This window comes from Carcharhinus amblyrhynchos, chromosome 5 (genome assembly GCF_965287045.1).
Source record: "Carcharhinus amblyrhynchos chromosome 5, sCarAmb.v2.hapA, whole genome shotgun sequence".
Classification (NCBI taxonomy): domain Eukaryota; kingdom Metazoa; phylum Chordata; class Chondrichthyes; order Carcharhiniformes; family Carcharhinidae; genus Carcharhinus; species Carcharhinus amblyrhynchos.
The window spans coordinates 108,958,869-108,971,514 of record NC_137328.1 but is presented as its reverse complement, the minus strand read 5'-3'; the positions used below and the strand labels follow the sequence as shown (position 1 = coordinate 108,971,514).

Sequence of the window (12,646 nt, the reverse complement as noted above, 5' to 3'; positions counted from 1 at the left end):
TGTTAGACACAAGGTGGACCGACACACCTGCGGATTAAAAGAGACAAAACATCAACATGCAGCATTATACTTCCAGTATCGTCCTGAGGCTCTGACTCTTTTTAAAACCGTCTCCCATAACCCTCCATCCCTGTTTCACTCATGTGCCTATCTACGTAAACCTTAAACAAGTCCAGCATGCCCGCCTCCACCACCTTGCTTGGTAGTGCATTCCATACCCCCACGACCCTCTGTGTGAAAAACCTCCCTCTAGTATCCAAATTATACTTCTCCCCCCTCACCCTTAGCTCGTGACCCCTCGTGATATTTGTCTCCAATCTAGGAAAAAGCCTGCCACTGTTGACTCTATACCCTTCGTTATCTTATACACCTCTATCAGGTCCCCCCTTAATCTCTGTCTTTCTAAGGAAAAGAGCTCCAGTTTACCCAAGCAGCAAAGTCATAACGCTCCAGCTATTGTGAGTGTGAGGCATTCTTGATGGAGCAGCTGATCACTTCCTGGTGATCATTTCTGTTTGTGTGTCTGCATATCCAAACTTCAGATTCTCTGTTTTGTTCCCCTGAATTTATGTGTACCTGCAACATTTGACATCCATTTCCATTCATTTATTAATCTGCACCACACGGGGGGGATTTTATGGCCTCACTCGAGCAAGATTGGAAATGCCCACCCAAGGTCAATGGACATTTCCATTATCCATCCCTCACCCGCTCCGATTCCGTGACGGGTGGGGCAGTAGAATTCCAGTGCATGTTCCTCTGCACATTGGAGGCTGTTTTTATATGCATCAGAGCACAATGCTGGAGAAAACCATCCTGAGTACAAACAAGGGAAGTGATCAAGGAAGTGATCCTCCCAAATGCACGCACAGACCATTCATGAGCCGTCCTTATTGGAGACTCTCAGCCAATTCCAACTGCCAGCTGTAATACTCTAATGCTGGTTCATAAACAGGGGTGAGCTATTAGTTCTGCCCCCAATTTGTCCTGCTTTGGTCAATCAAATTAACCACTTTACACTTTGCAAACTCCTGCAAAGCACTTCCCATGCTTTCACATCTGAATTTCTGTTCCTTGGTGAAAAGGTCAAGCTGTTGGTTTGACTTTGTTCAGAAGACCATGGAGGTGGTTGGATTCGCAGATTGCACAGCCTGCTATCAAGTCTTTCGAGAAATTAATACTGCCCGCATTATCTTGCCATATATATTAACTTGTGGCATTCTGCTGACTCTTTGCTTCTGAACAGGATTTGATTTGTTGTTGTCAGATGTATTGCTGCACAGTGAAAAGTATTGCTTCTTGCGCGCTTTATAGACAGAGCATACCGTCCACAAAGAAGGGAACGAGAGAGTGAAGAGTGTGGTGTGACAATCATAGGAGGGTGTAGAGAAAAATCAACTTAATATGAGGCAGGTCCATTCAAAAGTCTGATTGCAGCAGGGAAGAAGCTTCTTCAGTTGGCTGGTATATGTCTTCAGACTTTTGTATCTTTTTCCCGAAGGAAGAAGGTGGAAGAGAGTATGACCAGGGTATGTGGGGTCCTTAATTGTGCTGGCCACTTTTCTGAGGCAGCAGGAAGTGTAGGTAGTATCAATGGGTAAGAGGCTGGTTGGAGTAATGGGCTTCGTTCACAACCTTTATAGTTCCTTGTGGTCTTGCACTGTAAAATGATCATGGAAGAATGATGGTAACTCTCAATTCTTCAGACAAAAGTTCAGTTCAAACATTGTCAGAGAGTCTAGGGCAGTATTTTGGATCAAACTGCATCATAGTGTGGGCAGTCAGACTTTGAGTCACTTTACAATGGTGAATCCTGCAACTTGTCACAACAAGGTTGATCAGCACTGACTGACCCTGAAACTATGGACTGGATTTTGCTAAAGGTTCAGAGCCAAGACCACAGTACCAAACTGAGGCCCCGAGTCCAGACTAGTCACCATCAGAACCTTGAAGGTCCTACCAGGAGAGGTGGATGCAGTTGAGATAGATCAGAGATGCTGAGAATCATTGAATCCCTACAGCACAGAAGGATGCCATTCAGCCCATTGAGTCTGTACTGAGCACAATTCAACCTTGGCCCTATTCTCGTGTGAGAAACGCAGCTCACAGTCAAACAATTTAGTCAAGTCAAGTTCTGAAGGAGCAAGATATTTTGTTTAACGTTCTTGCAAGACCGGGTGTCCAATAAAATAGGCGCACCTTACATCGATTTGCAGCACATTTTTATACTTTTTTACAAGCATTGTAATGGCTTTGCAATGTGTTGTTCTCCCCTAATTGGTGGTCCCTGTCCCATCTATGTGCTGTCATTCCCCTATTGGCTCGAGGTGCCCCAAGTTTCCATCCCCTCTACTCCCCATCTAACAATGTCTCCTGTTATCACAAGAGTGCATTAGTAAACTCATCCATCTTATTCAACACTGTTACATGTCCAGTTCAAATTGGCGGTAATCAATCCTTTGCCAACTTAATCACTGCTGTCCCGACTATCTCAGTGACCTTTTTCCCCCTTTTATGCTTAGTTGTAGAAACAACACATCTTGTATACCATTTGCTTTTTATAACTTGGACCCACACATCTGGTGTTATTCCTACACCACAGGCAGTCTTTTTATTGTCCCTGACTATTGCTCTGTTAGCAGCAGCGAATTTTATGCCCTATGTTTGTGACTAAAATCACAGTTGTTTCCATAATGTGGGTTATCAATGTGCCTGACTATATCCAGTCTACCTAACTTTATGCTATTTTTCTATGGTGTACAGATATATGTGTTAACAGCATCTTTACCTGTTGCTCACACTCGTAACCCCATGTTTTTACCCTGCTAATACTCCTGACACTAAGGGGCAATTTAGCATGGCCAGTCAACCTAATCCGCACATCTTTGGACTGTGGGAGGAAACCGGAGCACCCAGAGGAAATCCACGCAGACATGGGGAGAAAGTGCAAACTCCACACAGACAGTGACCCAGGGCCAGAATTGAACCTGGGACCCTGGCGCTGTGAGGCAGTGGTGCTAACCACTGTGCCACCGTGTCACCCAAAGGCCACCTGAGGTCACCTGAAATGGAGGCACCCTTGCTTTACTGTCAACATTTATTACCTGTATTGTTTATCATCAGTTTCCTGGGAAGACGTTCAGATGTAGTTAATGACATGCTTTTGCAAATCAAACGTTTCCTTAATCAGTGTTGTGTGGCTGATGCACACTGTTGCTGGCCTGGAAATGTCTTTGCAGTCATTTAAAGATGTACTTGTACCAATGAGGCATGTAGAGGATGGCTAATTAAGGAGCAGCCCCAGTCACTATATTCCTAATTCTTTGAACATAATTCATCTTGCACCTGCAAAGCTTCCTCCCACCTTGCACCCTGTGTCTCATTGTCGTACCTGTAATTGCCATCATCATATTAAGTCAGTGACTTCAACCTCTACATCCATCAGAATACTAAGAAGGGACCTCATGGCAATCAGTGCTAACTGGGTGAGATCATTGTAGCTTTTAGTTGACAGGAAGAAAGAGGAATGCTGGAAATCTGAAATTAAACAAGAAAATGTCAGAAACATTCAGCCAGTCAAGGCAGCATCTATAGCGAGAGGGAAGTGGGATAGCACTTTCAGGCTGATAAATTTCAATGGGGAAGTGATGGCATACTACAAGGAGGCGATGATGTTGTGGGATTGTTACTGGACCTTAATCCAGAGACCCAGATGCTGGGGACCTGGGTTCGAATCCCACCACAAGCGATAGTGAAATTTCAGTTCAATGAAAATTGTGTCTAATGATGACCTTTAAACCACTGTTGATTGTCGTAAAAGCTTATTTGGCTCACTCATCTATCATCCTTACCTGGTCTGGCCTGCATGTGGCTGATGCTTAATTGCCCCCTGAAATGACCTAGCATGTCACTCAGTACAAGGGCAATGACATAGAAATGAGAAGCAGGCCCTTCAAACGTGCTTTTCAAATGTAATTGTGATCATCAAATTCAATATCCTGATTCCTCCCTCGCCCCCCTCCATACCCCTTGATCCCTTTAGCCCCAAGAGCTGGATCTAATTTTGTCTTGAAATCACACAGCATTAGGAATGGGCAGTAAATACTGGACCAGTCAGCGTCATCCACAATGAATAAAAAAAAATCAGAGAGTAGTCTTCAGTCAGTTGCCATGTTACTTGCAGTATTTGCATGCAGCTGATGAGCCCTATCCAAAGAATGAGAACAATTTGTAAGACAGATTATTTAATATCACTCACAGACAGGTGAGTTGGACTCTGCCAGCATGGCGTGAGCCCAATGCAATTAATCCCACCACAAAATGAGTCATGCTCCATTAGTTCAAATGAGGAGCTTGTCTTGTGTAGCGAACGCAAGAACATCTCAGCTAACTGGACCGTTTTAGTGTTCATTTTGCTAAAAGCTGGAAAGTAACTTTGCCAAGACTGATGGCAGAGTGGAAACCTTCAAGGGCACATCTCCAGAATCATGTGTTTCATTCCAAAGCCCCTTATTCACTTGTCCTGTCACTAGCATATATGAAATATTAGGATAATTATCATAGAAAGATTAACGGGTAGCTGAGAGTGATTACTGTGCAGTCATATAATCGAGAGTTCAGATGTTGTCATCAACTGTACCTCAAGTGTTTGTTTTAATTGTCATGTCAATTCGGGATTACTGCCTTGTAATTACGTGGGGTTACCTATTATTTATCTGTGTACTATACTATAAATTTTATAGAGCAGCTATTTTCTTTTCCACTATTGAAATCAATTTCTGTGCAGCCAGGACAACTGCAGACTATGGCAAAATTATAGAAAAATAACCTATTGTTGAATTACTGGAAAATGTTGTGGCCATTATCCAGGATACAAAAAGCAATGGGTTTGAATGTCCCTTTTCCAAATGTGTGTGGATGGAGGTGGGGTGGCAAATTTTCAATTTTTCTAAATCTGTCCCTTCAGAATTTTACGGTCATAAAAACATACATGTCCCCCTAATACTACCAGCGAGAATGGAGAATTTGGCGCTCAGCCAAATCTCTATTCACAGCAGTGGGATTGGAGAATCCCAGCTGCGGGTGAGGTCAGAGAGTCCGACTTCACTTCCATGTAGAAATTTAGACATGTAAGATACTGCTGTCTTAGTCATGAGACTGATGCATTGGTCAGTCAATTAGTGGGTGGCACGGTGGCACAGTGGCTATTATTGCTGCTTCACAGTGCCAGAGATCCAGGTTCACTTCCAGCTGGGTCACTGTCTGTATGGAGTTTGCACGTTCTATCCATGTCTGCGTGCTCCGGTTTCTTCCCACAATCCAAAGATGTGTAGATTAGATTGATTGGCCATGCTAAATTGATCCTAAATCAGGGGGCGACTGATATAGGGTTACTGGAATAGGGCCTGGGTGGGATTGTGGTCATTGCAGATTTGATGGGCCGAAAGGCCTCTTTCTGCACCATAAGGATTCTATGAATGTTAGCCATCTTTACCTCTGCAACTGGACATTTGATAAGTTCAAAGTGAATCATTTGGTGATCTGTGTTTACATATATCTCTTTGTAGCAGAGCTATTAATAACTCAGACAAATAAAAATGCAATGACTCTTTTAGATAAAAAGGCAATTCTGATTGAATGTTAGTAGATATTGTAAGGTAGGGCAGCGAGTTTTCTGAGTACTAAAGATTTCAGCCCAGGTTTCCAGCCAGTTATGGTTGAAAACTGTTAAACCTTGGGACCAAACTGCAAACTCAGAAAGTCACAGCGGCTGCAATGGAGAGAAAGAGGCCGGAGACGGTGCAAATCTGAAACACTGGCAGTAGACAGCAGACCCATCAGCATCAGAAAAGAGAAGAGGGCAAACTAACATTTCCAGTCAAATTAATACTTAAAGGATAGGCACTTCCCTTTCCAAATCCGAGTAGACCTCTGATTTTGCAGCTTGTGTTTTCAGTAACCAAAGTACTCCTTCTCTGTTTTAGCCCTCAGTAAAACCTGTTCACAGAACCATAGAAACGAGAAGCAGGGGTAGGCCATTCGGCCCTTCGAGCCTGCTCCGCCATTCATTTTGATCATAGCTGATCATCAAACTCAGTATCCTGATCCCCCTCCCCCTTCCCCCCATATCCCTTGATACCTACAGCCCCAAGAGCTACGTGTAATTCCTTCTTGAAATCAAACATCTTGACGTCAGCTACATTCTGTGGTAGTGAATTCCACACATTCGCCCCTCTCTGGGCAAAGAAATTTCCTCACCTCAGTCCTAAAAGGTTTCACCCTAATCCTTAAACTATAACCCCTAGTTCTGGACTCCACCACCATTGAGAACAATCACAGGAATTTTTGTTATCCAAGTTGAGGATGATAATGCTTTCAACAACATTAGCATTTTGCAGTGGTCTCCAAAAGCAGCCCACCTATCTCACCCAAAAAAGCTGGCTGCTATTTAAAAGTAACTTAAAAGAACTTTTGTTCTGCTCCAGTAGCCCGTGTCGAGAGTGCCCCCAAGAGCAAGTCTTATCTGTTGCAAATATGGCATGACCAACTAACTGAAGCTTAACCAAAACACCTTAATGCCAAAATGTTGCTGTTGTAAAGGGGTAGGGAGTTCATATAAAATGAGCTCTGTTTAAACGTGCATTGTGTAAGCTCTAAGTCCAAGGCAGTATTTTTAATACAGCCACTGGGCATTAACTGACATGTGTAAGTTGAGAGGAACCAGTGCTAAGATTCTGATTTGTCTCCGTATTTCCCCTCTCTCCTCATGTGGAAATATAAGCATCCCGGAGATATGCCAGAGTAAGCGGAGGCTCACAGTAAAGAGTAAGGTGATGTGGAGGTGACTTTGCGGCTTATTAGCTGAAAGCAATTCACCAGTCAGTCATTGAGAGGGTGGAGATATCTGCGTGACCAGGTTGGGAATGAGAAGTAACAGGGAATTGGAATAACTGGGCCATTCGCAAAGAAGTTCGGTGCACATTGAAACGGATACATTTTCAATTTGGAAATGAAAATTGAGCAGTTTCTGCAGGGTGCCCGTCGCATTATCAGCTTAACACTGAGGCAGTAAATTGAAAATCTCCTCAACAAGAAGTGCTTTGTCTAATAGTACTATACAGTTATTCAGGAGTTTGGAGGTGGAAAGGCAGGTTGTGATGAGGATACTGTGATTCTGTGATGGTATTATAGATAGGTTGGGTAACTGGGCGAAAATCTGGCAAATGGAGTTTGATGTGTGGAAGTGTGAGGTCATGCACTTTGGTAGGAGGACTCAGACTGCAGGTTATAATCTAAATCATAGAACCATACAGCACAGAAGAAGCCCTTTGGCCCACCAAATCTGTACCGACACATCAGAAACACCTGAACTCCTATCTCATACCATCTGCCAGCACTTGGCCCATAGCCCTGAATGTTGTGATGTACCAAGTGTTCATCCAGATACCTTCTAAAAGATGTGAGGAAACCCACCTATATCACCCTCCCAGGCAACGCATTCCAGACAAAAGAACAAAATTCCATTTGCCTTCTTAATTATCTCTGTATCAATTATCTTGATCAATTGGGCCAGTGGGCTGACGAATGGCAGATGGAGTTTAATTTAGACAAATGCAAGGTGTATCATTTTGGTAGATTGAACCAGGGCAGTTATTGGTAGGGCGTTGAGAAGAGTTACAGAACGAAGAAATCTAAGGGTACGTGTTCATAGCTCTTTGAAAGTGGAGTCACAGATGGACAGAGTGGTGAAGAAGGCGTCCAGCATGCTTGGTTTCATTGATCAGAACATTGAATACAGGAGTTGGGATATCTTGTTGAAGTTGTACAAGACATTGGTAAGGCCACATTTGGAATAATGTGTGCCATTCTGGTCACCCTATGATAGAAAGGATATTATTAAACTAGAAAGAGTGCAGAAAAGATTTACGAGAATGCTACCAGGACTTGGTGGTTTGAGTTATAAGGAGAGCCTGGATAGACCTAGACTTTTTTTCTCTGGAGCATAGGAGGCTGCGGGGTGATCTTATAAAGGTCGATAAAATAATGAGGGGCATAGATAATGTAATAGTCAATATTTTTTCCCAAAGGTAGGGGAGTCTAAAATTAGAGGGCATAGGTTTAAGGTGAGAAGAGAGAGATACATAAGTGTCCAGAGGGGCAATTTTTTCACACAGAAGGTGATGAGTGCCTGGAACAAGAGGTAGGAGGAGAGGCGGGTATAATTTTGCCTTTTAAAAAGCATTTCGATAGTCACATGAATAAAATGGGTATCGAGGGATATGGGCCAAATGCGGGCAACTGAGATTAGCATAGGGGCTTAAAAAAAAGGGCGGCATGGACAAATTGGGCCAAAGGGCCTGTTTCCATGCTGTAACCCTCTATGACCTGCAAACTGACTTTTTGCGATTCATGCACAAGGACACCCAGGTCCCTCTGCACAGCAGCATGCAGCATTTATTTACCAATTAAGTAATCATTCATTTTGCTGTTATTCCAACCAAAATGGATGACCTCACATTTACCAACATTGTAATCACCTACAAGCTCCTTGCCCATTCACTATTTATATCCCCTTGCAGACTTTCAGTGTCCTCTGCACATTTTGCTCTGCCATCCATCTTAGTGTCATCCGCAAATTTTGAGACACTACGCTTGGTTCCAGATCATCTATGTAAATTGTAAATAATTGCGGTTCCCAACACTGATCCCTGAGACACATGACTAGTCACTGATCGCCAACTAGAAAAACACCCATTTACTCCCCCACTCTTTGTGTTCTATTAGTTAACCAATCCTCTCTCCACGCTAATACATTACCCATTATCACCGAGTACCTTTATCGAATGTTTGGCACCTTGTCGAATGCCTTCTGGAAATCCAGATACACCACGTCCACAGATTTCCCATTGTCCTCCATGCTCATAATGTCCTCAAAGAATTCCAGTACATTAGTTAAACATGACCTGCCTTTTGTGAACCCATGCTGCATCTTTCCAATGGGACAGTTTCTATCCAGACGTCTCGCTATTTCTTCCTTGATTTAAGCATTTTCCCCATGATGGAAGTTAAGCTCACTGGTCTATAGCCTTTTGTCTACCTCATTTTTTTTTAAACTGTAGCGTCACATTTGCTGTTTTCCAATCTGCCGGAACCACCAGCGAATTTTGGTAAATTACCACGAGTGCATTTGCTATTTCCCCTGCCATTTCTTTTAGTACATGTACTGAAGAAAGTCTGAGTAATGCTCTTCACTTTGAGGTGACGAAACAATGAGAAAACATTAATATTTGTTTCACATCACAGAGTGAAGAATTGCCTCAGCCAGATATATTGATAGCCAACTCTCATGGACTGTAGTTATTCAGTCAGCGGGAAGAACTGACAAGATAGCTGATGCTGGTAAATTGTGATGACAATTGGTCACCTTTTTATTCTTCCATCACAATCATGATATTGAGGAGGAAGCTATGAAAGATCAGTTCATTTTTCAAATGCAAAATCCAATTTCCCCACCACCGAAATATTGATTTTATTGATCTTTGTTCATACAGTAAGGCAATTAGTGTTGAACAGATTAAATTTTCAGGTCGTTGACCCTACAAGTGTAAAGTTTTATTGAGTCAAATTGTTAAATTAGATCTCATCATCTAAAGCACATTAAAGTGAATTAGAGGACCAAGTCTTGCCAGCCTCTGCTATTTCTCATCTGCTCGGGCAAAGGATGATTTTCTGTTTCTCTTCCAGCGGACTGCTACAATCCCACCTGCTCGAACCACGGCATCTGCATCCACGGGGAATGCCACTGCAGTCCGGGATGGGGCGGCGCAAACTGCGAGACTTCGAAAACCATGTGTCCCGATCAGTGCTCTGGCCACGGGACCTACCTTCAGGAGAGCGGTTCCTGCACTTGTGATCCGAATTGGACAGGCACAGACTGCTCAGTGGGTTAGTAGACAGAGGATACCTTGGCAAATCAGCTCATAAGTGGTGAAATGTTGAGAGCCTGAAGTCTCAAAAGGTCTAATGCAGCAGCAGCATACTTACTGAGTTGCACAGAAACCTGGTGATGTTTGTTATCAGTGGATAGATTACCTCAGCATATCCATCATTCATTTTAATGGTCTGACGTGCTTAGCAAATTCTCTCTTTTTTTGTGCCGGACAGGTGAAAAACTTCTTTCTAGAAACAGCAACCAGTCAACAGTACAATTACTCTGAGGCAGCACAGTGGCACAGTGGTTAGCACTGCTACCTCACAGCCCCAGGGACCCAGGTTCGATTCCCGGCTTGGGTCACTGTCTGTGTGGAGTTTGCACATTCTCCATGTGACTGCGTGGGTTTCTTCCGGGTACTCTAGTTTCCTCTCATAGTCCAAAGAAATGCAGATTAGGTTAATTGGTCATGCTAAATTCTCCCTCAGTGTATCCGAACTGGCGGCTAGGGGATTTGCACAGTAACTTCATTGCAGTGTGAATGTAAGCCCACTGTGACTAATAAATAGACTTTACTTTCAAAATGTGGAATATACAATAAAGATCTTCCTTTTTTTAATGTTTATGCACTTTTTGAACAACGTTCCCAAGACGTTATCCCATTGCTTTGCTTAATTACTCACTCATGGGATGAGAGTATCGCTGGGAAGCCCAGTATTTATTGCCCATCCCTAATTCCCCTGGAGAAGGTGGGTGAATTTGCCAGCTGGCCTGCTACTAAAGCCTACAGGGGACAAAGTGCTCTCTTGTGCTGAACCTCTGCGGCAACTGGCCTTGTCTCCCTCTGGGTTAGCGAGGGTTTGTCTGTCTGTTCCTGACCACTCTCCAGTGAGTCTTGCTACAATGCATTTTTCTTCATTCATGGGATGTTGACATTGCGGGCTAGAACACCATTTAATGCCCATCCCGATTTGCCCTTGAGAAAGTGATGATGAGCTGTCTTCTCGAACTGCTGCAGTCCGTGTTCAAGTTAGGACTGGGCTTAGGTGCAATGGTGAATATTTCCCAGTTACTGTCAAAGGTCCGCACATTACTGCTGACTATTTGGCCAAGCCAGGGGCGGCACGGTAGCACGGTGGTTAGCACTGCTGCTTCACAGCTCCAGGGACCTGGGTTTGATTCCCGGCTCGGGTCACTCACTGTGTGGAGTGTGCACATTCTCCTTGTGTCTGTGTGGGTTTCCTCTGGGTGCTGCAATTTCCTCCCACAGTCCAAAGATGTGCAGGTTAGGTTGATTGGCCATGCTAAAATTGCCACTTAGTGTCCTGAGATACATAGGTTAGAGGGGTTAGCGGGTAAATGTGTATGAATTTGGAGGTAGGACCTGGGTGGGATTGTGGTCGGTGCAGACTCGATGGGCCAGATGGCCTCTTTCCACACTATAGGGTTTCTGTGATTCTATGATTCTATACTGAAGGACAGCTCCTGCTCAGGGTAGTGTACGCCAGGGCAAGAATCTTTATTGTAAAAGTGATACTGGTTTTCTTTTGTCCTTATTAATATTAATACTGCAATATGACAATTTCTTGCCTGTAAATGTTCCAGCTTGCAAGCTGGGCATTTCTGACAATGTCACCTTAAGTCTACACACTTTACATTCACTGTTATCAATTCTCCATTTGCCAGTGAATCTATCAAAATTCCGTTACAGAAAAAAATCTCAGTCTAACCCCAATTCTGTGTTGTTTAAAGGCATTAAACGTCTGTTGTTGATCTGGGAACTGAACAACTGGGATATTTATTTTTAACCAGCAATTCTTTTTTAATTCTGCTTGCTCTGTCAAGTTTCCACTGCGTTGTATCCTTCAAGGATGCCCATTGCTATCCATTGTGGCACAGTTGGTGGTACTCTCTTGTCTGAATCAGAAGGTTGTGACTTTAAGACCCATTCTAGCGATTACAGCATCACTTCTCAGCTAACACTCCAGTGCGGCATTGAGAAGGTGTTGTCAGAGTGAAGCATTAAACCAAACCCCCATATGCCCTGAAAAAAATCCAATGGCACTATTTTGACAAAGAGTAGGGGAGTTATGTCCCTTAGGGGAGTTATATATAAGGGGCGGCACAGTGGTTAGCACTGCTGCCTCACAGTACCAGGGGACCCAGGTTTGATTCCAGCCTCGGGTCACTGTCTGTGTGGAATTCGCATGTTCTTCCTGTGTCTATGTGGGTTTCCTCCAAGCGCTCCAGTTCACTCCCACACTCCAGATTGGCCATGCTAAATTGCCTCTTAGTGTCCCAAGATTAGGTTAGGGGATTAGTAAGTGTGGTTATGGGGATAGGGCCTAGGTAAGCATCAGAGTAAACTTGATGGGCTGAATGGCCTCCTTGTGCACTGCAGGAATTCTCTGATCCTACAATTCTATGCCAGGGCCAACATTTATCCCTCAACCAATACCACCTAAACAGAATTTCTGGCTGTTATCACATTGCTGTGTAGGAGTTTGCTGCCTGCAAATTGACTGCCGCATTTTGAACATTACAACAGTGACTACACTTCAGAAGTACCTCAGTGGCGGTAAAACAGTTTGGGATGTCCTGGGGACTTCCTTCCTCCATAAGGGTTGTGCCCGCAGTTCGCCCCGCTCCATGTGTGATCTGTAACATACTCAACACATTCCCAGTTTGAAGAGAAAAGCACTCGGTAAAATCCCT

General features: G+C 43.7%; 1 protein-coding gene across 6 annotated transcripts in view; it reads left to right on the top strand.

Annotated features, from left to right (window-relative positions):
• Positions 1 to 12,646, top strand: part of tenm3 (teneurin transmembrane protein 3) — a 909,202-nt gene that overhangs the window by 736,452 nt on the left and 160,104 nt on the right. For all 6 annotated transcript variants that reach the window (XM_080189440.1, XM_080189438.1, XM_080189437.1 and 3 more), the window contains one exon: positions 9,745 to 9,945. In XM_080189440.1, coding sequence (XP_080045566.1) covers positions 9,745 to 9,945 — 201 coding nt within the window. The remainder of the gene's footprint in view (positions 1 to 9,744; positions 9,946 to 12,646) is intronic.